Source organism: Neoarius graeffei, chromosome 6 (genome assembly GCF_027579695.1).
Source record: "Neoarius graeffei isolate fNeoGra1 chromosome 6, fNeoGra1.pri, whole genome shotgun sequence".
NCBI lineage: Eukaryota > Metazoa > Chordata > Actinopteri > Siluriformes > Ariidae > Neoarius > Neoarius graeffei.
The window spans coordinates 86072646-86099350 of NC_083574.1; the positions used below are offsets into that span (position 1 = coordinate 86072646).

At 42.0% G+C, this 26705-nt stretch overlaps 1 protein-coding gene across 1 annotated transcript in view; it reads left to right on the forward strand.

The window, feature by feature from the left end:
• The first annotated feature begins 3119 nt into the window (after positions 1–3119).
• The window catches only part of gpib (glucose-6-phosphate isomerase b), a 38586-nt gene continuing 15000 nt past the window's right edge, over positions 3120–26705 (forward strand). Inside the window, exons 1-15 of the mRNA XM_060923000.1 lie at positions 3120–3292; positions 4724–4814; positions 5007–5075; positions 7346–7465; positions 9145–9228; positions 14691–14837; positions 15715–15786; positions 15964–16008; positions 16080–16133; positions 16874–16934; positions 17014–17057; positions 22097–22249; positions 23465–23594; positions 24937–25013; positions 25118–25246. Coding sequence (XP_060778983.1) covers positions 3174–3292; positions 4724–4814; positions 5007–5075; positions 7346–7465; positions 9145–9228; positions 14691–14837; positions 15715–15786; positions 15964–16008; positions 16080–16133; positions 16874–16934; positions 17014–17057; positions 22097–22249; positions 23465–23594; positions 24937–25013; positions 25118–25246 — 1395 coding nt within the window. The 5' untranslated portion in view covers positions 3120–3173. The remainder of the gene's footprint in view (positions 3293–4723; positions 4815–5006; positions 5076–7345; positions 7466–9144; positions 9229–14690; positions 14838–15714; positions 15787–15963; positions 16009–16079; positions 16134–16873; positions 16935–17013; positions 17058–22096; positions 22250–23464; positions 23595–24936; positions 25014–25117; positions 25247–26705) is intronic.

Consider the following 26705-nt stretch of genomic DNA (forward strand, 5'->3'; position numbering starts at 1 on the left):
GATGTTGTATCCCATTATAATAGATTATTAGATTCTAATAGAATAGATGAACCAAAAATAATTGAGGGTCTTTTTTAATGGGCCCCGACTCGTTACAAGTATGAATAGGTGGGCCTTAAAGCAGAAAAGGTTGAGAACCCCTGATCTATACCCCTTATCTATCAGGGGGTGGAGTTGAAGCCAATCCCAGGTAACTTCAGACAAGAGGCGGAGTCTCCAATCTATCACAGGGCAAACACAGAGACGAACAACCATTCACACTCACATTCACACCTACGGGCAATTTAGAATAGCCAGTTGACCTAATCTACATTTCTTTGGACTGTGGGAGGAAACCAGAGACACCCAGAGGAAACCCATGCAAGCACAGGGAGAACTCCACACAAAGTCAGCCGCAAAGTTCAAACTGTTCGAACCACCGTGCCACCAGATCTGCATCCAAATATTAAAAATAACCCTTTTATTTATGATTATGTTAGTTTATAAAATTACCTGATGCACATCTTAATTGTGTCATTTCAGGGGCATCGTGGCTCAGGTGGATAAGGCGCCATACCATAAATCCAGGGACCCGGGTTCGATTCCGGCCCGAGGTCATTTCCCGATCCCTCCCCGTCTCTCTCTCCTGCTCGTTTCCTGTCTCTACACTGTCCTATCCAATAATAAAGGTGAAAAAAAGCCCCCCATCTCATCATCTCTAGCTGCTTTATCCTTCTACAAGGTCACAGGCAAGCTGGAGCCTATCCCAGCTGACTACGGGCGAAAGGCGGGGTACACCCTGGACAAGTCGCCAGGTCATCACAGGGCTGACACATAGACACAGACAACCACTCACATTCACACCTACGGTCAATTTAGAGTCACCAGTTAACCTAACTTGCATGTCTTTGGACTGTGGGGGAAACCGGAGCACCCGGAGGAAACCCACGGGGAGAACATGCAAACTCCGCACAGAAAGGCCCTCGCCGGCCCCGGGGCTCGAACCCAGGACCTTCTTGCTGTGAGACGACAGCGCTAACCACTATGCCGCCCAAAAGCCCCCCCAAAAAATATATTTAATTGTGTCATTTCACATCCATTGTTGTGGTGTAAAGAAGCAAAACTATGAAAATTGTGTCACTGTCCAAATACTTATAGACCTGACTGTACTGTACATCTCATGTCAAAGTGTATGGAATTAGGCCCATAATATAATTATAACAACATTATAACGGTTAGATTGTTGGTTGTAACAAGTTTTTTCCCCTCTAATGTCTTTGTTATGACCTGCAGAAAGAGCTACAGTGTCTTGCAAAAGTATTCATCCTCCTTGTTTGTCCTGTTTTGTCGCATTACAAGCTGGAATTAAAATGGATTTTTGGAGGGTTAGCACCATTTGATTTACACAACATGCCGACCACTTTAAATGTGCAAATTGTTGTTTTATTGTGACACAAACAATAATTAAGATGAAAAAAACAGAAATCTGGAGTGTGCATAAGTATTCACCCCCTTTCATATGAAACCCCTAAATAAGAGCTGGTCCAACCAATTCACTTCATAATTCACATAATTAGTTGATTAAGATCCACCCGTGTGCAATCAAAGTGTCACATGATCTGTCACATGATGTCTGTATAAATCAACCTGTTCTGGAAGGACCCTGACTCTGCAACACTACTAAACAAGTAACATGAAAACGAAGGAGCCTCCAAACAGGTCAGAGACAAAGTTGTGGAGAAGTATAGATCAGGGTTGGGTTATAAAAAAAAATTCCAAACTTTGAATATCCCAGGGAGCTCCATTAAATCCATTATAGCAAAATGGAAAGAATATGGCACCACTACAAACCTGACAAGAGAAGGCCCCGCCCATCAAAACTCACAGACCGGGCAAGGAGGGCATTAATCAGAGATGCAACAAAGACATTAAAGATAACACTGAAGGAGCTGCAAAGATCCACAGCAGAGATGGGAGCATCTGTCCATAGGACCACTTTAAGCCATACACTCCATAGAGTGGGATTTTATGGAAGAGTGGCCAGAAAAAAGCCATTGCTTAAGAAAACACATTTGGAGTTTGCCCAACAGCATGTGGCAGACTCCCCAAATACATGGAAGAAGATTCTCTGGTCAAATGAGACTAAAATTGATCTTTTTGGCCATCATAGGAAACTTCATGTGTGGTGCAAACCCATCACCCTGAGAACACCATTCCTACAGTGAAGCATGGTGGTGGCAGCATCATGCTGTGGGGATGTTTTTCATCTGCAGGGACAGGAAAGCTGGTCAGGACTGAAGGAAAGATGGATGGCACGAAATACAGGGCAATTCTGGAGGAAAACCTGTTTCAGTCAGCCCGAGGTTTGAGACTGGGACAAAGGTTCACGTTCCAGAAGGACAATGACCCTAAACATACTACTAAAGATACACTGGAGTGGTTTAAAGGGAAACATTTAAATGTCTTGGAATGGCCTAGTCAAAGCCCAGACCTCAATCCAATTGAGAATCTGTGGCATAACTTGAAGATTGCTGTACACCAACGCAACCCATCTAACTTGAAGGAATTGGAGCAGTTTTGCCTTGAGGAATGGGCAAAAATCTCAGTGGCTAGATGTGCTAAGCTAATAGAGACATACCCCAAGAGACTTGCAGCTGGAATTGCAGCAAAAGGTGGCTCTACAAAATATTGACTTGGGGGGTGGTGAATACCTATGTGCACTCCAGATTTCTATTTTTTTCATCGTAATTATTATTTGTGTCACAATAAAACAACAAATTTCACCTTTAAAGTGGTAGGCATGTTGTGTAAATCAAATGGTGCTAACCCTCCAAAAATCCATTTTAATTCCAGCTTGTAATGCAACAAAACAGGACAAACACCAAAGGGGATGAATACTTTTGCAAGACACTGTATATGTTTTTAAATCTATATATTTTTCCTCAGATTCACATTAACTCATATGATAAACTTATACAATGAGAGAAAATAAAACAGCTCATGAGATAAATACGCTTTTGAGTACCAGTACCTTCATCTCATTGGGAGTTTACTTCCGGACCCTGTCGTGATGTCACTAGACACCCCCTGCCCTACCCCTCCTCTCCTCATATTGTCCTTGTGAGGCTCTCCAGTGCCAGTGTGTTACTCCGGGGCAGGCACGCGCACACACACACACGGTCACAGCGCTCAGCATGGGACTCAGCAGCGACCCAAACTTCCAGAAACTGCAGCAATGGTACACAGCCAACTCTCAGAGCCTCAACATGAGGCAGATGTTCGAGGCTGACAAGCAGAGGTTCAGCAAGTTCAGGTAAATGATCCTGCAGAAGTTTTCAGCTCTTCAACATCAAAATAACCGAAGTGTACAAAAATAATCACATCATGCACCTTAAAGAGCTCGAGAAGCTACATTATTATATCTGTCATCTGTTATCTTTGCAGGATAACTGATATTGTGATATTAATAAATAACACTGCAATGCATGCTGCACAAACTATCCATTATCACCGGCCACTTTATGAGGAACATCCATCCATACATCCACCTGCTGTTTTATGCAGTTCTCTAATCAGCCAATCCCTTGACAGCAGCGCGATGCATCAGATCATGCAGATACAAATCAAGAGCTTCAGTTTATGAATGTTTACAATGTTCAAACATCAGAATGGGAAAAAATTGTGATCTCAAAGTGTGACTTTCTTTAACTGTGGCATGGGTGTTGGTTTGAGCCAGATGGTTTGGGTATTTCAGAAACTGCTGATCTCCTGGGGTTTTCACACACAAACAACAGTCTGCAGAGTTTACACAGACAGAATGGTGTGAAAAACAAAAAACATCGAGTGAGTGAGCGACAGTTCTGTGGGTGGAAACAAACACCTTGTTGATAAGACAGGTCAGAAGGAAATGGACAGATTGGTTCGATCTTTTTTTGCCAGGAAGGAAGGATATAGGAACTCATAGGAACTCTTTACAACCGTGGTGAGCGGGTGGGATCTTAGAATCAAGAACACATTCCTATTAAAGTGGCCGGTGAGTGTGTGCTGCTTGATTATGAGAAACGTTAAAATCTACAGTAATATTATGATTGAATATTGAAGAAAAAAAAACGTGGGCATAATCTTGGTAATTTATCTTTTTTTTTCAAACAATAATTAGTTTAGGGCAGCACGGTGGTGTAGTGGTTAGCGCTGTCGCCTCACAGCAAGAAGGTCCTGGGTTCGAGCCCCGTGGCCGGCGAGGGCCTTTCTGTGCGGAGCTTGCATGTTCTCCCCGTGTCCGCGTGGGTTTCCTCCGGGTGCTCCGGTTTCCCCCACAGTCCAAAGACATGCAGGTTAGGTTAACTGGTGACTCTAAATTGACCGTAGGTGTGAATGGTTGTCTGTGTTTATGTGTCAGCCCTGTGATGACCTGGCGACTTGTCCAGGATGTACCCCACCTTTCGCCCGTAGTCAGCTGGGATAGGCTCCAGCTTGCCTGCGACCCTGTAGAACAGATTAAAGCGGCTAGAGATAATGAGATGAGAATAATTAGTTTATTACCTTCATAAATGAAGGAGATCGTGGTTGTGACTGCACAGGATCCCAAAATGAAGGCGGACCACTGGGGAGCCTGAATGAAAAGATTGAAATGATCCAGAAATTTGTTTAAACATTTCTGCAAATGAATGACCCTAAATGTCCATGTCCTGCACTTTTTGAAAACTACTTTTGTCCTGTCACTGTTTTCCGTCTGCTTAAACAGCCTAACACTGAAAACCGATGATGGTGACATTCTTCTGGATTACTCCAAGAATCTCATCAATGAGGACGTTATGAAGATGTTGATTGAGCTGGTAATGATGAGATCTAATAAATCATTACTTCAACCTACAGTATGATAATGGCATAGGATCATCAAAACAACGTGCAGATACAGTTCTATATCCAAATTTCTTGTGACTGGCTCAGGGTTTAGAGCTTGATCTTGCAAGTTTGTATGAAAAAAAAAGAATCTTCCTTATATGTTTTTGTTTGTTTGCTTTCAGGCGAAGTCCAGGGGAGTGGAGGCTGCACGTGATAGGATGTTCTCCGGCGAGAAGATCAACTTCACTGAGGTTTAAATCATGGCTCGTGCATTTCTGATGAGAAATTATTCTTTATTTGGAAAGCAGAATCTCTGCGCTGTATAGTTTAGTATATAGATTTTTCCCCCCTGAACACAAGAATACAATCAGACACATCATATGAAGCTAACATACAATACTGTGCAAAAGTCTTAGCCCCCCTGATATTTTTTCCCCATACAAACTTTGTTATAAATTTCTAGTTTATGACTTCTACATTATCGAGTCAGCATAAAAAACATTTTAAAGTTCCAAACGTTCGTTCGTTTTCCAGCACAAAATTAAATGCTACAGAAAAAAAAGTTTGCATCTGAGCAGCATATGACATAAGAAAGCACTTTTCAGACTAAAAAAAGAAAACATAATGAAGGCTACTGGGTTTTGGTGCAAAATTAAAGGCGTCGTGCGGTAATTTCAGCAATCAGGCTATATCATGTGTCAAAATGTCGGGTTTGGTGGGTTATTCAAGCCCCTCGGTTTCCCGCGATCTCAGTGTCACGATGCGCCCGCTACAAGCATTTAAAGTTGACGCGCACAGCCAAATTTAGGCAGCCAGCCGTTAACTAGGTCAACTTATGTGTGACGTCATACCAGTAACCTCCCTTGGGTGATGCTGGCCTGTCGCCATGTTTTCTCTATAGCGTGCGTTTACCAGAGTTGTTTACATTGCGGATTTTGTGGATTTATTCAGTTTGTGGATAGTTTTGAACACTCAAAACACTATGAAATGATGTATTAATATTCTGTGATACAAAATGCCTAATCGGTGTATTGTGTTTGGCTGTAACAACGAACACTGAACACTATTTGTGACTGTTGTTATCAATGGATCTGATTTCAAGGTCATGGCTAGGTATTGATAGAAAAAAAAATATTTTTTTAAAAAACACATGTTAAGTGTTTCTATGTATCAATCATTAATTGTACAAAATGATTTTCATACATTTATGTATTTGTCATATCTTTCTTTGTCACATGAAGTGTTGTCTTGATAACATATGTGGCACATAATTTTAGCAAATGGATGACAGAAGATTAATTGAAAGATTTATGCCACAGAGCTGCCTTTAACTAATAATTATCACTTATTACTGACGATTGTACGTTTACTAAACAATACAATACAAAGCTCAATACTCCCAGCCTATAACATACTGAATATCAAGTTAAAATCAACCGCAATAAAAGAAAAATGATGAAAACTGGAATATCAAGGGGTCTACTGTATCAGAAGGCCCACTGCATTTCGCGAGATCGCAAGCTGTCAAGTTGCTAGAATTCAATCTTTCTAGCTCTACTTTCACCCCCTACAGCTATCAGTATTACACATAATCATAGATTAATCACACAGCATTCTAATTCAAGTGAAAATGGTCTTTAAAAATACACACAAGTAGTGATTTAGTCAGAGAAACCAACCAAAACAAGTCTTCAAGTCGCCGGTCTTCTTCATTCTTGTCTTCGTTTCTGTCGTCCTCAGAACTGTCCTCATTTTCTTCTGAAGATGAGCGCTCAGGTTCAAATCTGTAAGGCTGGATACCACCAGGACATTCAGCTGTCAAAATCTCTACTTGTGGGCCATTTTCTTCTTCTGTATCGGTAAAATCAAAGCTAATTTCCTCAGCATCGCTCCTATTTTCTGGTGTGTCCGTCATTGCAACTGCACCGAGTGGTTACTGGTATGACGTCACGCAGCTGTTCCATTGACCGAGAGGGGGCGCTGCGAACGCGGGAAATTTCAAGTGATGGGCATAACCAAATAAGGACCGATTACAACCGCGGGAAGCTTTTGAAAAATCGACGGTCAATTTATTTCGAATCTCAAAAGCATTCTGGTGCAGAATAATGCGACTGTTATCGCCACTGCGTGACGCCTTTAAGAAGCGAGTGTGACAGTCAAAGTGTCCAGAAGAACTGTGGCTGGTTCTGTAAGATGCTCAGTAAAACCTGCAGCTCATTTCCGCATAAAACTGCACTCACTGTACTTGAGACGAAGCAAAGGGTCGTCTCACACTAAATATTGGCTTTGTTTCATTTATTATGGCTTACTGCTTACTGTTTATAGTATTTTTTTAATGTTGAAGCATTTCATTTCATTATTTTTAAGCCATTTTTTGGTCTACAGCATTTCTTTACATGTGTAAGACTTTTGCACAGGACTGTATATTACAAATGGGTAAAAAAAAAAAAAAAACACCTAAAATAACATCTGTAGTTCTGCATGATGGTCCTAGAAAATCTCCGTTTGGGTTTGCGTTCAGGGTCGTGCTGTGCTCCATGTTGCGCTGCGGAACCGCTCTAACACTCCCATAAAAGTGGACGGGAAAGATGTCATGCCCGAGGTCAACAAGGTCCTTGAAAAGATGAAAGGGTTTTGCCACGTGAGTATGATGCACTGTGAATTAGAGCTGAAACACATGTTACCTGTCCTCCTCAAGCCTGGTGGCACATAGGGCCTTCACATCGCTTTTCCACTTTTCCCTGTTCGCTGCCTTTGACCGCACCTCCTCCCAGGTCCTCCACCCCGCCTCGCCTCTTTCCTTCTCCACAGTCCTTTGCCATGTTGTTTTTGGTCTTCCCTGTTTCCTTTTGCCTTCTGGTGCCCAGGTCAATGCTACGTTGCAGTCGTTCTCTCTATCCTGCCTGAACACGTGTCCAATCATTTTCCATGGCCTCCTCTTCACTTCACAGCTCAATTTGCTGTACGCCTGCTCTTCTCCGCACCTCTTTGTTCATCACATAGTCTTCCTGGTGAATCTTCAGGATCCTTCTCAAGCGCTTCTGTTGGAATACGTCTAACATTTTTTGATCCTCCTTATTCATCTTCCAAGTCTCACAACCGTACAACAAAACCGAAAGTACCAACGACTTGTAGAGTTTTATCTTTGTTCTTCTCATGATCTTCTTTGAGTTCCATATACGTTTCAGCCTAGTGTATGCACTCCTTGCTTTCAATAACCTATTTCTGAGATCCTTCATCCCCCCACCCTCTCTGCAGACTTTTGCTCCCAAGTAAGTAAATTCGCTGACATCTTCGATCTCCTCTCCACTGATTGTAATCTTTCCATGTTGCTTTGCGTTTATCCTCAACATCTTCGTTTTGTCCCAATTTATCCTTAATCCCACTCGCCTGGCCTCACCGTCCAGTCTTGCTGTCTTCTCCTGAATGTGATGTTTAGTGGAGGAAAGCAATGCTATATCATCCGCAAAGTCTAGGTCGTCAAGTCTGGTTGTAAATTTCCATCTTATTCCATTTTCACCTTTTCCAAACGTTCTTCGTAGTATCCAGTCCATGACCAGTAAAAACATGAAACCTGACATATTGCAACCTTGTTTCACTCCTGTCTTGATATTAAACCACTCTCCAGTTTCACCCTGATCTTCAACTGCACATTGGAAATCTTCATAAAATAGCCTCACAATGCGTATAATCTTCTCTGGAATTCCATACTTTTGCATTATTACCCACAAGCTTTCACGATGAACGGAATCAAACGCCTTTTCAAAGTCTATGAAATTTACATACAGAGTTGCTTGCCATTCATTTACTTGCTCTATGATGTTTCTCAGTATAAATACTTGCTCTATAGTTCCTCTTCCTCTTCTGTAGCCAGCCTGTTCTTTCCTTAACCTATTGTCAACACCATTCCATATCCTGTCAATAACAATTCTTCCAAGTATCTTCCCTACAATGGACAATAATGTGATACCTCTTGAGTTCTTGCATTCCTTCAAATTTCCTTTCTTTGGAAGCTTTATTATTAGCCCTTTCTTCCAGTCATGTGGGATGGTTTCATTTCCAAGTAGTCCATGCACTCAGATTGAGGCTAATCATCAGTCTTGATGATGTTGCAATATTAAATCATGCAATCCAATCCAACAGCATCCATATAGTTCTAGCTACATTATGCAATTTCTGCTAAACTGAACATCGCATATAATATTTGTAAACCAGTTTCACCTGGATAGTAAATGTTAGTTAGATTTAGGTTGCTGGCTGATTTATAATCATATGCAATGTGGACAATGTCTCAGCCTGTGTTTGCGTGTCTCGTTGCAGAAAGTCCGCAGTGGAGAGTGGAAAGGCTACACTGGGAAATCCATCACTGATGTGGTGAACATTGGCATCGGAGGCTCTGATCTGGTAAATGCAATATGTCAACTTGATCATCCTTTTTTCTTTATCATCATTTTTCCTGTTCTGTCCTTTTGTGATAATTTAGCAAAAATGTGTGATCATGTATCATTTTTTTCACTCTTATCTGCACCATTATCATGTACCTTGTCACATGTTGCACGATTATTGTTCCAGTTCCACCACACCTACAGCTACCTGTCTTCATTGCATCACTTTATATGGCTCTACACCACTAGTTTATGCCACTCCCAATCCTTGTTGTTTGTTGCTGTCTTTTGTGAGCAATTGTCCTTATTTAGTTCGATTTTCATTCTATTCTATTTTTTTTACTATTTATCTATATTTTACTCTGTACATGAGCTGCTGCCTCTTTAATTATTACTTTGATTCTGTACTAAAACTCACTGCTCATGAGATTGATCAAGCCTACCCAGGTGGCTGGGGTGTTTCATTTGAATACAATATCTCACACTGGGGGGCGGCACGGTGGTGTAGTGGTTAGCGCTGTCGCCTCACAGCAAGAAGGTCCTGGGTTCGAGCCCCGGGGCCGGTGAGGGCCTTTCTGTGTGGAGTTTGCATGTTCTCCCCGTGTCCGCGTGGGTTTCCTCCGGGTGCTCCGGTTTCCCCCACAGTCCAAAGACATGCAGGTTAGGTTAACTGGTGACTCTAAATTGACCGTAGGTGTGAATGTGAGTGTGAATGATTGTCTGTGTCTATGTGTCAGCCCTGTGATGACCTGGCGACTTGTCCAGGGTGTACCCCGCCTTTCACCCGTAGTCAGCTGGGATAGGCTCCAGCTTGCCTGCGACCCTGTAGAAGGATAAAGCGGCTAGAGATAATGAGATGAGATGAGATGAGATCTCACACTGGTGTACAAATAGAGAACAGAGAGGAAAGGGAAAACTGAGAGGAATAGAAATGATCAGATGGATACTCTATGGGGATGATGTAGTCCGTCCATCCATCCATCCATCCATCCATCCATCCATTATCTGTAGCCGCTTATCCTGTACAGGCTTGCAGGCAAGCTGGAGCCTATCCCAGCTGACTATGGGCGAGAGGCTAGGTACAGTCACCACTCCCATTCACACCTACAGTCAATTTAGAGCCACCAATTAGCCTAACCTGCATGTCTTTGGACTGTGGGGGAAACTGGAGCACCCGGAGGAAACCCATGCAGACATGGGGAGAACATGCAAACTCCACACAGAAAGGCCCCCCCCATCAGCCACTGGGCTCGAACCCAGGACCTTCTTGCTGTGAGGCGACAGTGCGAACCACTGCACCACCGTGCTGCCTGGATGATGTAGTCCTCTTCTGCAAATCTGTTCCTGACACTGAGAACATCATCATTCAAGAAAAGCAAAAAACAAAACCAACACCAAAAAACAAATCACAGGTGTTTAACAATGATGAACTTGCTAGAAAAGATTCTCTAATTAGTGTTAAAGATGAAACAATAGAGAATGTTCAACAATTTACATACCTTGGCCAAGTAATCAGTAACGATAAAGCAGTGTGCTTCACCAGTTATCGTATCGAACAAAGAACGGCAAAGTTTACTGAAACCCGTAATGTCCTAACTGATAAAACCATAACTATACAGACTCGTCAGAAGCTATTAGAAAGTTTCATGTGTTCAAGGTTAACGTACAGGACAAGCATGGTACTCTACTGAGGAACAGAAGAGGAAGCTTGAAATATGTTGGCCCCAGTGTTTGAGAAGCATGGTGAGAGGCGAATGGTTGGACGTGAAATAATATACTAAAGGAAAACGAAGGTACTGATGTAGATTATAGCTATGTGTACCACAACGAGCAAATCAGGAAGATTGTTGTTACTCAAACTGTGAGCAGCTTCATTGATGCGCAATACCTTAAATATACTGCTCATGCATGTAGAGCTGAGAATACATCTATTACAAAGGAAAAAAAATGACGTTTGCCAAACCAACCAGGAATCCTTATCGAGAGCCGTGGATCAAAATATTAAAACTGCTTGGAATATCAATTGAGCAAGCTAAAAGACGAACACAATCAATCAAGGGATGAGTTCACCTAGCTAGTACAGAAGTGTATGATCTTGTCTCCATGATGATGGAGGATTTTTCAGGTACAGGTTGGTACAACACTTAAATTTCCCTTCATAGGGCTCAATAAAGGAATATCTAATCTTATCTCTTCTCTTATGAAGTCTTTGGGTTAAACCAATAAGCCTTAAAGGTCTATTTAGCATTTTTTGTTGGATGAATAAACCTGTATCGCAGAAATGCCATTCTTAGACGAGTAAAAAAAAAAAAAAACACAGAAAACGTCCTCTCAACTTGGATTTCCTACCTGTAAACTTGGGAAGGTCTCTTCTACCCAGAGTGTACTTTATTTTCTAACTTCTGATTCAAATGATTTCTAGTATTACACTTGCATCCAGAAGTTTACATACAGTTTAGAGAAAGACACAAACTTTTTTTTCTCCATGTCTGACAGTAAAATTAAGGAAACTTTTCCTGTTGTAGGCCAGTTAGGATCCCCAAAGTGTTTTTTTTTAACCCTTTGATGCAAAACATATGCACACCCCTTCTAATGCACAACATGGGTCAAAAATGACCCGCATTCATTTTCCAGGTTATTTCATGCTGACTGAGTTTTTCTTTGCTCTATCTCATCTCATCTCATTATCTCTAGCCGCTTTATCCTTCTACAGGGTCGCAGGCAAGCTGGAGCCTATCCCAGCTGACTACGGGCGAAAGGCGGGGTACACCCTGGACAAGTCGCCAGGTCATCACAGGGCTGACACATAAACACAGACAACCATTCACACTCACACCTACGGTCAATTTAGAGTCACCAGTTAACCTAACCTGCATGTCTTTGGACTGTGGGGGAAACCGGAGCACCCGGAGGAAACCCACGCAGACACGGGGAGAACATGCAAACTCCACACAGAAAGGCCCTCGCCGGCCCCGGGGCTCGAACCCAGGACCTTCTTGCTGTGAGGCGACAGCGCTAACCACTACACCACCGTGCCGCCTTTGCTCTATCTTTTGAAATCAATTTATTTTATGATTGAATATTCCAAGTATTCTTTAAATATCTTGTTTTTAATTACCATAAATCATTAATTTAATTTTTTCTTTCCTACTTTATGAACAAAAATACTTTTTATATTACTACACATGGGTCATCCAAGTGTGATTTAAAATTAAATGTCTTAATACTATAATAATAATTTGTTTCAAGTAATTACTTTAGCAGTGAATGGGGCCAGTTATTTATTTATTAACTATGTAGTTAGCTAAGCCAACTACAATAAAATTAGCTAACTAAAGTAGAATATGTAAACAGCTCGGTAGCTAATAGTAATTACTTGTAACTTTCTGACAAGTAATCTACTCACTCTCAAGGTAACCTAAACATAATCAATTTTTTTCTAAGGTAATGTGAGAACAATTGAAAAACATTACTTCCATGTATTAGATGGGCAAAGGGCGCTGTGCTGAGCTGTGAAATGTCTGACACAAGCACAATCCACAGTTCCCACCAAACGCTGGAGTAAATGCATGCGGGTCGTTTCTGACCCATGTGTGTAAACTTGATGTAGAATTACAAAAGCTGTGCTTGTTCATAACTTAAGAAAGGAAAAATAAAAATGATGATTTGTGCTAAACAAAAACAAGATATTTTACTGCATATTTGGAAAAGTAAATGACAAAATTAATTTACTTCAAAAGTATATCATAGAAACACTCAACCATACATGAAATAACCTGGAAAATGAATGCAGGTCATTTTTGACCCATGTTGTGCATTAGAAGGGTAGTGATGATACAAAAAGGGTTTTTATTCAAAAAGTAAGAAAGAAAAAATAAAATAAGGATGTATGATGATCAAAAACAAGTTAATTGAGGAATACCTTGAATACTGAATGATGGAATTAATTTATTGCAAAGATATAGAAGATAAAAACTCAGCCGGGTCACTTTTGACCCATGTTTTGCATCAAAGGGTTAAATTTGTAAAATGTCAGAATAATCAGAGAGAACATTTTTCAGAGAATTTTTAATTACTTTCATCAAAGTCAAAACTTTACATACTTGTACACTTGATTCATATTTGGTAGAATTGCCTTTGAACTGTTGAACTTGGATTGAGCGTTTTGGGTCGCCTTCTACAAGTTTCTCACAATATCTTGCTGGAATTTTGGCCCATTCCTCCTGACAGAACTGGTGGCGTTTAGTCAGATTTGTGGGCCTTCTTGCTTGCATACGTCTTTTCAGTGCCACCCACAATTTATCAGATTGAGGTCAGGGCTTTGCGATGGCCACTCCAATACCTGTTGTCCTTAAGCCACTTTGCAACTAATTTAGAGGTATGCTTGGGGTCATTGTCCATTTGTAAGACTCATCCACGCCCAAGCTTTAACTTTTTGGCTGATGTCTTGAGATGTTGCTTCGATATATCCACATAATTTTCTTTCCGCACGACGCCGTCTATTTTGTGAAGTGCACCAGTCCCACAACATGATGCTGCCACACCTGGTCGGGATGGGGTTCTGAGGCCTGCAAGCTTCCCTCTTTCTCCTCCAAACATAACGATGATCATTATGACCAATTTTTGTTTCATCAGACCACAGGACATGTCTCCAGAAATGAAGATCTTTGTCCCCATGTGCAGCTGCAAACCGTAATCTGGCTTTTTTATGGTGGTTTTGGAGCAGTGACTTTCTCCTCGCTGAGCGGCCTTTCAGCTCATGTCGGTAAAGAACTGGTTTTACTGTGGATAATCATACTCTCTTACCAGTTTCAGCCAGCGTCTTTACAAGGTCTTTCACTGTTGTTCTGGGGTTCATTTGCACATTTCGCACCAAAGCACATTCATCTCTGGGACACAGAAGCCATCTCCTTCCTGAGCGGTATGATGGCTGTGTGCTCCTATTGGTGTTTGAACAGATGAACATGGGACCTTCAGGCATCTGGAAATTATACCCAAGGATGAACCAGACTTGTGAAGATCCACAATTCTTTTCCTGATGATTTCTTTTGATTCTCCCATGATGTCATGCAAAGAGGCCTTTGTGTTTGAAGGTGTGCCTTAAAATACATCCACAGATGCAGGTGTGCCTCCAATTAACTCAGATGATGTCAATTAGCCTATCAGAAGCTTCTAATGCCAAAACATCATCATGTGGAAAGCTCCAAGCTGTTTACAGTCACAGTCAACTTATTGTATGTAAACTTCTGACTTTGATGAAAGTAATTAAAAATTCTCTAAAAAATTATCTGTCTGATTATTCTGACATTTTACAAAAAGATAAGAATAATTTGGGATCTTAACTGATCTAAAACAGGAAAAGTTTCCTCAATTTTACTGTCAGACATGGAGAAACATTTTTTATGTCTTTTTCTAAACTGGATGTAAACTTCTGGTTGCAACTGTATATACAAGCTCATTGTTGGCACCTGCACTCTTTAGGGTCCCCTGATGGTGACTGAGGCGCTGAAGCCATACTCCAAAGGTGGACCACGTGTCTGGTTTGTGTCGAACATTGATGGCACGCACATCGCCAAGACGCTGGCGGAGCTCAACGCCGAGACCACACTCTTCATCATCGCCTCAAAGGTATCATCAGTTAGGATAATGGTGCTCAGATCAAACTTCAGATTAAACAGGAGAAGAAAGATCTCATCTCATCTCATTATCTCTAGCCGCTTTATCCTGTTCTACAGGGTCGCAGGCAAGCTGGAGCCTATCCCAACTGACTATGGGTGAAAGGCGGGGTACACCCTGGACAAGTCGCCAGGTCATCACAGGGCTGACACATAGACACAGACAACCATTCACACTCACATTCACACCTACGGTCAATTTAGAGTCACCCGTTAACCTATCCTGCATGTCTTTGGACTGTGGGGGAAACCGGAGCACCCGGAGGAAACCCACATGGACACGGGGAGAACATGCAAACTCCACACAGAAAGGCCTTCGCCGGCCACGGGGCTCAAACCCGGACCTTCTTGCTGTGAGGCAACAGCGCTAACCACTACACCACCATGCCGCCCTCATTTCTGAAGCAAATTTGACAGAAAATGGGGCCAAATTAGAATTAAAAGAGAATAATTATAATGAAATTATGAAAGATTGAAAGCAATTAAAGAATGAAAGAAATTAAAGATAACATTTGAAATGCTGATATGTCTGGGCCTTCTCTAAAGGTCTAGAAGGCCCTGACGGTTCCCTTATTCACAACACTAATAGTACCAATAAATGGATGAAAACTAGGAGGCATTATTCTTTAATAAATAAATAATGTATTTTTTTGGCATGTCGGTTTAGAGGAATACAACACTTCAGAATGCACTGACTGTTGATTATTTTTTCTATTACAGTACACCGAAAGTGTTTTATTCATTATTTCAGAGATTGACCAACTCTTCTAATAATCATCTTGAATAATGTATTTTGTGAATCTACCTGAAGTCTCTTCTGTCCATTTCAGACCTTCACCACTCAAGAGACCATCACTAATGCAGAGTCGGCCAAGGAGTGGTTCCTGCAGGCTGCCAAAGATGTGAGGAATCTTGCTATGAATTTTGAGCCTCATTATTTGTGTCCTCTGAGTGCACTTTGTGGACATGAGTCTGGAAACTGAACAATTGATAGTCAAATTTATGTAGATACCAGAAGAAACCGTATCCTAATTTAACATACTATATATTTGAACTTTTTCTATCTTTCACGCTTGCAGAAATCTGCTGTTGCTAAGCACTTTGTTGCCCTGTCTACCAATGAGGTATGACTATTCACATTTAATATTCAAGTTTTCTGTGTCCTTGTTGTAATCTCTGTCTTTTTGTCCTCTAGCCCAAAGTGAAGGACTTCGGCATTGACACGACGAACATGTTTGAGTTCTGGGATGTAAGTGTGTGTGTATGTGTGTGTATACGAGACCCTATCTTTAAGCTGAGTGTTTGAGCCTGCCTTATTGAAAGAGGCTCATGCAAAGGCTATTATTAGCTGATCGTTTGACCTGTGAAGTAGGCGTCTAGATCCGTACACTGGCAGCTGCACGGTAATTGGAATCTTTCCTCATGGCTCTGGCTGATGTTATAAATACAGCGTGACCTTATCTTATGCAGAGGTCAATCAATGGTTGGGTTGCACCAAAGGTCAGTAGGCTGGTTTTCGTCACATTGTTGATATTTGAAGTGCAAGGTCTCAGCTGTGTGGACATGTCCTGTCTGAAAGTTAGGCTCAAATAGAAGCAAGCTGGCAAAAAATGAAAACAAATACATTTCAGCATTACTTAGTTCCAACAGTTCCTGGTAGACTTTCGAAGCAAGCTTGATGAATTAGATTATTATTATTATTATTATTATTATTATTATTATTTAGTTACATTAGTCTCATAGCTTCATCCCAAATATATCCTTGCTGATAAACAGATGGAAAAATGTACAAGGTAGAAATATTTGCTAAATAAAAACAAAAAAACGTTTTGAGAAAGTTTTGTTGATGCAATAAGCAAATGTTTATTTATGTAGGATCAAGACTAAAGAACAGTATGTCGTGTAGGTGGAAGCTGGAAAAAGTGAAATCTCAGAAATGCAGAACAGTGGAGTTTATTGTTATTTTTAACAAGGTCATCTGCTTTCTAGTGGGTTGGAGGGCGCTACTCCCTATGGTCTGCAATTGGACTATCCATCGCTTTGCACATTGGTAAGTCACAACAGTCACTGTTTAATATATTATTGTTTTATTAAACTCAAACTTGGTTTCCATCTTTTTTCCTTCTTAGGCTATGAGAACTTTGAAAAGCTCCTCGCCGGAGCTCACTGGATGGTAGGTGCTAATTCCTTTATAAATAAAAGGAGTAGAATGACAGTCAATAGATCAGAAATAGTGGATGTTGCGCCCCTTTGCTGTGCAGGCATTAATAGGGGTGGCTATCCTGAGTTCTTTAAATAGAGTGGTATCTCTACCTTTAATGTATGTTGTACTTTGTCATCTGTTTTTGGAAATAACAACAATATAGCAAGACTACTTGGACTAATGAGCATTAAATCTTCTTTAAATAAATGTCTTTTGACTTACCTTTAAATATTAAGTACCATATAACCTCCTACAAAGTGTGGGGTGATAACCCAAGCTAAATGTCAAGGCTTCAATGCAAATAACCATTCAGAGACAACAAAAGGATTATAAAAATATAGTAACTATTTACTAGAAAAAAGTTTAAATATGTACACTTTAAGTTGGATTTGTAAACAAAATAGCTTTAGCTTTTTCTCACTCACTCAATATGTTGTGGTCCAATTGACCACACAATCAACAGTTCAATTTCACTTGAAATATTAACACCCAACTCTTAGCTATAGCCGGCAAATCCTATAAATCCTATTTATTCTTTTAATGAACTTACTCTCTATATTTATTTATTAACTATTATATAACTATTTATTAATTCCCTATTTATGAATCAATGAACTATATGGCCTATTTTTCAAAGGGTTACACAAGTAATCATGACAAGTTGATGGTTAACAAGTAGAGAAATAAAGATGGAGTGTGTGTGTGTGTGTATATATCTCATCTCATTATCTCATCTCATCTCATTATCTCTAGCCGCTTTATCCTTCTACAGGGTCGCAGGCAAGCTGGAGCCTATCCCAGCTGACTACGGGCGAAAGGCGGGGTACACCCTGGACAAGTCGCCAGGTCATCACAGGGCTGACACATAGACACAGACAACCATTCACACTCACATTCACACCTACGGTCAATTTAGAGTCACCAGTTAACCTAACCTGCATGTCTTTGGACTGTGGGGGAAACCGGAGCACCCGGAGGAAACCCACGCGGACACGGGGAGAACATGCAAACTCCACACAGAAAGGCCCTCGCCGGCCCCGGGGCTCGAACCCAGGACCTTCTTGCTGTGAGGCGACAGCGCTAACCACTACACCACCGTGCCGCCTGTGTGTATGTATATATATACACACACACACACACACACACACAATTGTGGTCAGAAGTTTACATACATGGACATAAGTCTCATCATGGACATGAATTTCATGGCAGTGTTGGACTTTCACTGATTTCTCTGAACTGTTTTTTTTCTGTGGCAGAATGGTTGTACAACATATAACTTTAATAGAAAAAAATAAGACTTTGATGCACAAGTTTTAATTTATTTTGGCTTTTCTGAAATCAACACAGGGTCAAAAATATACATACAGCACACTTAATATTTGGTGAAATGTCCCTCAACAGGTTTCTTGACCAGATGCTTTTGGTAACCATCAACAAGCTTCTGACAGAATTCTGGTTGGATATTTGACCACTCTTCTTGGCAGAATTAGTAGATTTCAATTACATTCATGTGTTTCCTGCGCCTAGGGGCGCCTGTGGATCGGGTGACAGCCAAAGGCAGAGACCCTGGTGTACTGATCCCTGGCTGACAAAACTGGCTTTTGGGACATGGAATGTCACCTCTCTGGTGGGAAAGGAGCCTGAGCTTGTGCGTGAGGTTGAGTGGTACTGACTAGATATAGTTGGGCTCACCTCAACGCATAGCTTGGGCTCTGGAACCAATTTCCTGGAGATGGGTTGAACTCTCTTCTATGCTGGAGTTGCCAAGGGTGAGCGGTGCCGGGCAGGGGTGGGGCTATTGGTAGCCCCCCAGTTTGGTGCGCTAACATCGGAGTTCTCCCCAGTGAATGAGAGGGTCGTTTCCCTGCACCTTCAGGTCAGGGAACGGTTGCTGATTATCATTTGTGCTTATGCGCCAAATGGTAGTTCAAAGTACCCGGCCTTCTTGGAGTCCTTGAGTGGGGTGCTAGACAGTGCACCACGAGGGGACTCCATTGTTTTACTGGGGGACTTCAATGCTCACATGGGCAATGACAGTGAGACCTGGAGGGGTGTGATTGGGAGGAACGGCCTACCTGATCTGAATCCGAGTGGTGTTCAGTTGTTGGACTTTTGTGCCATGCATGGTTTGCCATAACGAACACCATGTTCGAGCATAAGGGTGACTATAAGTGCACGTGGGATGAGGACACCCTAGGCCACAGATCGATGATTGACTTTGTAGTCATTTCATCTGATCTATGACCGTATGTCTTGGACACTCGGGTGAAGAGAGGAGCAGAGCTGTCAACTGGTCACTACCTGGTGGCGAGCTGGATCAGATGGCGGGGGAGGAGGCCGGACAGACCGGGCAGGCCCAAACGAGTAGTGAGGGTATGCTGGGAATGTCTGGTGGAGGCTCCCGTCCGTCAAATCTTCAACTGTCACATCCGGCACAGCTTCAACTGCATACCAGGAGAGGATGGGGACATTGATTCTGAGTGGACCATGCTCCGCACCTCCATTGCTGAGGCAGCCGTGCAGAGCTGTGGCTGCAAGGTTGTTGGTGCCTGTCATGGCGGTAATCCCCGAACCCGCTGGTGGACACCTGTGGTGAGGGGAGCCATCAAGCTGAAGAAGGAGTCCTACCGGGCTTGGTTAGCCTGTGGGTCTCCAGAGGCAGCTGACAGATACTGACGGGCCAAGTGGAATGTGGCTCTGGCAGTCACTGAAGCAAAAACTCTGGTGTGGGAGGAGTTCAGAGAGGCCATGGAAAGTGACTTTCGGTCGGCCTCAAAGAGATTCTGGCAAACCGTCCAGCGGCTCAGGAAAGGAAAACAGTGCTCTGTCTCTACTGTTTACAGCGAGGATGGAGTGTTGTTGACCTCAACTGGGGACATCATCCAATGGTGGAAGGAATACTTTGAGGATCTCCTCAATCCCACCTTCATGTTGTCCGAGGAGGACGCAGAGTCTGAGGCTGCTTGGGAGGACTTGCCTATCACAGGGGCTGAGGTTGCCGAGGTGGTTAAAAAGCTCCTCAGTGGCTGTGCTCCAGGGGTGGATGAGATTCGTCCTGAGTTCCTGAAGGCACTGGATGTTGTTGGGCTGTCTTGGCTGATACGCCTCTTCAACATTGCGTGGAGGTCGGGGACAGTGCCTATGGATTGGCAGACTGGGGTGGTGGCCCCCCTTTTTAAAAAGGGGGACCGGAGAGTGTGTTCCAACTATAGGGGGATCACACATCTCAGCCCCCCTGAACTTTGAACCTCAGATTCAGGAGGAACAATGCAGTTTTCGTCCTGGTCGTGGAACACTGGACCAGCTCTTTACCCTTGCAAGGGTACTGGAGGGTGCATGGGAGTTTGCCCGATTGGTCTACATGTGTTTTGTGGACCTGGAGAAGGCTTACGACCATGTCCCTCATGGTGCCCTGTGGGGGGTGCTTCAGGAGTATGGGGTTCAGGGCCCACTACTGCAGGCCATTCGGTCCCTGTATGACCAGAGCAGGAGTTTCGTTCATATTGCCAGCAGTAAGCTGGACTCATTCCCGGTGCATGTTGGACTCCACCAGGGCTGTCCTTTGGCGCAGCCAAGGGGTGGAGGGTGTCTGGTTTGGTGGCATCAGGATCACATCTCTGCTTTTTGAGGATGATGTGGTCCTGTTGGCTGCATCAATCTGTGACTTACAGCACGCGCTGGGATGGTTTGCAGCCGAGTGTGAAATGGCTGGGATGAGGATCAGCACCTCCAAGTCCGTGGCCATGGCGCTCAGCTGGAACCAAGTGGAGTGCCTACTCCAGGTCAGGGGGGAGTTGCTACCTAAAGTGGAGGAGTTTAAGTATCTCAGGGTTTTGTTCATGAGTGAGAGTAAGGGGGAGTGGGAGTTGGACAGAAGGATCGGGGCAGCGTCAGCAGTGATGCAGATGCTAAACCGGTCTGTTGTGGTAAAGAGAGAGCTGAGCCAAAAGGCAAAGCTTTCAATTTACTGGTCCATCTACTTTCCCACTCTCACCTATGGTCACAAGCTATGGGTAGTGACCAAAAGAATGAGATCACGGATACAAGTGGTAGAAATGAGTTTTCTCCACAGGGTGGCTGGGCTTTCCCTTAGAGACAGGGTGAGAAACTTGGTCATTCGGGAGAGACTCGGAGTAGAACCGCTGCTCCTCCACATCGAAAGGAGTCAGTTGAGGTGGTTTGGGCACCTTATTAGGATGCCCCCTGGACGCCTCCCAAGGGAGGTTTTCTGGGCATGCCCCACTGGGAGGAGACCCCGGGGCAGACCCAGGACATGCTGGAGAGATTACATCTCTCAGCTGGCCTGGGAACGCCTCGGTATTCCCCCGGAAGAGCTGGTGGAGGTGGCCGGGGAGAGGGAAGTCTGGGCTGCTCTGCTTAGGCTGCTACCCCCATGACCCAGATCTGGATAAGCAGTAGAAGATGGATGGATGGATGGATGGATGGATGGATGGATGGATCATGTGTTTCCTAGCACAGACCTGACTTTTAAGCACAGTCCATGTATTTTTGATAGGGTTGAGGTCAGGACTTGTTTTAAACTTAGCAGTTGTTAGAGTGTTCCTCTGTACCTCTGGTTATGATGGCCAAACAACTCACATATGCATAATTTTGACCCTGTGTTACTACTAGTTCAAGCTAGCTCGGACATTGTCAACTAGCTTCCTCCATTCTTCATGGTCATCAATCATGTTTTTCAATTCCTCAGTGGGTAATCCGGTGTCTTTCCTCAACTGGTCAACATAAGTAAGTGCTGGTCTTCCCCTCATTCTTACTCCTTGCTTTGGCTCCCAAAGAAGCACTAAAACCCTGTGTTGATTTCAGAAAACCTCAAATAAATTAAAACTTGTGCACCAAATTCTTGTTTTTTTTCTATTAAAGAGTTATGCTGTACAGTTATTCTTCCAAAGACAAAAAAACAGTTCAAAGAAATCATTGGAGTCCAATATACACAACACCTTATTGCCAACCTGTGAATGTTAACATATTACTCACATTGTGTGTAGGACACTCATTTCCGGACAGCTCCACTGAATCAGAATGCACCGGTTCTGCTGGCTATGCTGGGTATCTGGTACATCAACTTCTTCCAGGTGGAAACTCACTGTCTGCTGCCTTACGATCAGTACATGCACCGCTTCGCTGCCTACTTCCAGCAGGTGGATACCTGACTGTACTGTTGGAACACCCAGATTCTTGATAGATGGCTGGATGAATGGATGGATGCATTATAGGGTTGGAATGATTGTGGGAAGTTGATGATGGATGGTTGGGATGTAATGATACATGATCAGGATGAATGGATCATAGAAGAAGAAGAAGAAACCTTTATTTGTCACATATATATTATAGCACAGTGAAATTCATTTCTTTGCATATCCCAGCTTGTTCAGAGCACAGGGTTAGCCATGATACAGTGCCCCTGGAGCAGAGAAGGTTAAGGGTCTTACTCAAGGATCCAACAGTCGCAGTTTGGTAGTGCTGGGGCTTTAACCCCCAACCTTCTCATCAACCCAGAAACAATTGAGCTACCACTGCCCTAGACATACATGGATGGATGGATGGATAGATAGATATGGACTACAGGGTTGGATTGATGGTATGCATGGATAGATGGTAGGGATGGATAGTAGAAATAAATCAGTGGTAGATGTGGATTGATGGTTGGGATGGAATGATACATACCTGTAGTAGGGAGGGATAGATGGATGGAAGGATTGATGGTAGATATGGATGGATGGTACTGATTAAGTGTAGGGATAGATTTTAGGGTTTGATTGATGGCAGGGGTGGATAGATGGTTGGGATGTGTGTTAGGGAATCTATGATGGATAGTAGAGAAGTATGGATGGATGGATGGTAAGGTTTGTTGTATGGTGGAAAAGGAAGGATGGATGGTAAATATGGAGGGAGGTCAGAGATGGATGAATGTTAGTGATGGTGGATGGTATAGACTGATGGGAGGGATTGTAGGATGGTCAGAATGGATTGATGCGATGGATGGATGGACTGCAGATATTAATGGATGGATGATAGAGATGGAATGATGCATTGTAGGGATGAATGGTAGATATGGGATTATAGGGATTGATGGATGAATGGGATGGCTGGGTTGGATGGTAGAGATTCAGTTCAATTCAAGCTTATTTATATAACACGTTTAACAATGGACATTGTCACAAAACAACTTTACATAATAGAGATAGTAGAGATGGTGAATGGTAAAATTGATGGTAGGGAAAGATGGATGGATGATTGGATGACAGGGTTGGATGGCAGGGACAGATGGATGAAAGTTGACATCCTAGTGTATAACATGTAGTGTACAACATTTCATTAATAAATTTGATATTTACTTCTCTTGCCATGTCCAGGGTGACATGGAGTCGAATGGGAAGTACATAACCAACCATGGCACACGTGTGAACTACCATACAGGACCCATTGTCTGGGGGGAGCCTGGCACTAATGGACAACATGCCTTCTACCAGCTAATTCACCAAGGTGATATCTGCAAGATACACTTTACAGAGGGAGAACATGAACATGGTGCTATTTTTCCTGTAGACTTCCATAAAATATTTAATTCAGTGACTCTGTCTTGAATAACATTTCCTGCTAAGCCCTCAGGCAATGAGAGATAAGAGAGAGAAGTTAACCAAATCTGTCCTAAACAAGTTTCAGTATTACTACTGACTCAGATTTCATATACATATTTATAGCAGCAGCAGACTCCTATTTTGTCCTTTGAGATATCACAAAATTAGAAAGAAAGAAAAAACAACCTTAAAAGCTGCTTCACTAATCCATGTCAGGATTCCAGTATAAGGCTTCAACAAATTAATGCACAAACAGAACATCAGATATGCTTTAGCTGTTGCGGATATTTCTACAATCACAATCAGAATAAATGTGATTCAGATTCAGAACAAGCTGCAGCTAATTTGGAATGTTGTATCAGAATCAGATTTGGAATCAAAAATTTTGATTCTGATTCATCAAAATTCTGGATTTTGATTCCAGAATCAGATTGGAATAAAAAAAAGTGATTCAGATTCTGATTCTGATTAAGCTTTAGCTAATTTGGAAGGTAGTATCAGAATCAGATTTGGAATCAAAATAAATTTGATACGGATTCAGAACAAGCTTTAGCCAATTTGGAATGTATTATCAGAATCAGATTTGGAATCAAAATAATGTGATTCTGATTCAGATTCAGAACAAGCGTTTAGCTAATTTGGAATGTAGTACCAGAATCAGATTGGAATAAAAAAATTTGATTCTGATTCAAATTTGGAATGTAGTATCAGAATCAGATTGGAATCAATCAAAATAAATTTGATTCAGATTCAGAACAAGCTTTAGCTAATTTGGAATGTAGTATCAGAATCAGATTGGAATCAAAATAAATTTGATTCAGATTCAGAACAAACTTTAGTGGAATGTAGTATCAGAATCTGATTGGAATCAAAGTGATTCAGATTCTGATTCTGTACTAATTTGGAAGGTAGTATCAGAATCAGATTTGGAATCAAAATAATTTGATACGGATTCAGAACAAGCTTTAGCCAATTTGGAATGTAGTATCAGAATCAGATTTGTAATCTGAATACATGTGATTTGGATTCAAATTAAGCTTTAGCTAATTTGAAATGTAGAAGCCAGAATTTCTCTGCACAGTCAGAATCAGAATTAAAATCTCTAAATATCTCCCAGCAGAAAAAGCTCTGCTCAGTCCCATTCTGTCCAGACATGGTCTCTCTCTCTCTCTCTCTCTCTCTCTCTCTCTCTCTCTCTCTCTCTCTCTCGTGTGTAAAAATATTTCATCCTTCTGTCTCCTCTATAGGAACTCGTATGGTCCCTGCTGATTTCTTTATCCCAGCCCAGACTCAGCATCCAGTCAGAAACAACCTGCACCATAAAGTACCTGAAGATTAAAGAGAAAATATAACTGTTATACACATACAGTATTAGTATTAGTTCATTTCTGATCTTGTGTGTGTGTGTGTGTGTGTGTGTGTGTGTAGATCCTGATTGCCAACTTCCTGGCCCAGACCGAAGCTCTGATGAAAGGAAAGACGACAGAGGAGGCAAAGAAGGAGCTGGAGGCTGGTGGAATGAGTGGAGAGAAACTGGAGAAGATTCTTCCCCATAAAGTAAGAGACCCTTTGTGAAGAACTGTATACTCTACTGCCCCCTAGTATAGTGGGGATATTTAATACACTCCCTAGTGGTGGAGCTTAGCCTAGTGCTCCCTTCAAGTGAATGTCAGACCAGTGAAATTGTAAATACCTTTCAAGATTTTTTTTTCATTTGAATAAAAGTGTAAGGGGGGATAGATAGAATGTAAACTTTTAGCTGAATTTGATGAATATCAATGATTAATACCTGATATCAATGATTAATTTTGTCTGCTGATGATCTGATGATGACTATCATTGTCACCAAGGAAACAAGAGGTATTATTCAGATGTGTGGGGTTTTATTTAGTCTCTGTTTCATCACGCTATTTTGTCATTTCTCTTCACAATATTCAGCTTAACAGGAGTTGATTGTTTTGCTGAATATTTGGAAATTTCCTTTTCACAATCAAAGAAGCATTTTTTTTTAATTAATACAGCTTGTAATAAGACATCACTCATGAATGCCATTATCTAATGAGATAGGTCGAATTGTGTTAAATCAAGGAATACACAGAATGCAGTTTTGTGACCCTCTGGGACAGGACTCTGTATTAGACGTTGTTATTGAAACATGAATATGACTGCTATGTGCAAGTTCATTACATTTACAGACTATACTAGACATTATTTCAGTATACATAACCATCTAGTGCATTTGTGCTAAGAAAGATAAATAAGGTGGTTGACAAAATAAGGATAGGTCACGGACTACGGATTACGGAAATGTAATAAAAAAAGGGTACAAAATATGGAGTGGTTACGGATTTTAATACGGATGCTAGTAATTTACGGATTGGTTATGGACGTTTCAGTATATTACAGATTGGTTACCGATTTCATACGGATGATGTATCGCGGATGGTTAATTTTATGGATGTTGCTATGAGTCTACAGAATAACGACATAGACATTACAAAGATCGTCTCCACGGTGATGTTATCTGCCGATGGTAGCTACACATAATCAAGCCAATACTAACTAATCGGCAGACAAGTCTTTCGATAAGAGATGTGGAACATCTAATAATAATATACAGACAACACAACTCTGAAATGCCATTTTGCCAAAAGGGGTGAAGTTTATATATTTCACCCAAAGACTGATGGAGAAAAGTAGTTCAAAAAGAAGAAGTTTACGTCCCGTTGTCACCAAACTTTAAGAACATTGCAGTGTTACAATACACCGGCAATTAATCTATGTCTAAACTGGAAAAAAGATGGAGGAGACGGTAAAAAGCATCACGGACTGACCGAAGTGCCCATAAACAAATGTTGCCAGGCAAAACAAACCTCGCCCGGCAGTCTGGCCTATTCACCTTACAAGGTGAATCCGTGACCTTAAGTTTGACATTTCAAGGTCACTCAAGGTCAACATTCATGGTGCTAAATGAAAGCCCATATGGGACTACTTATATGTTGATAATGGTAATATT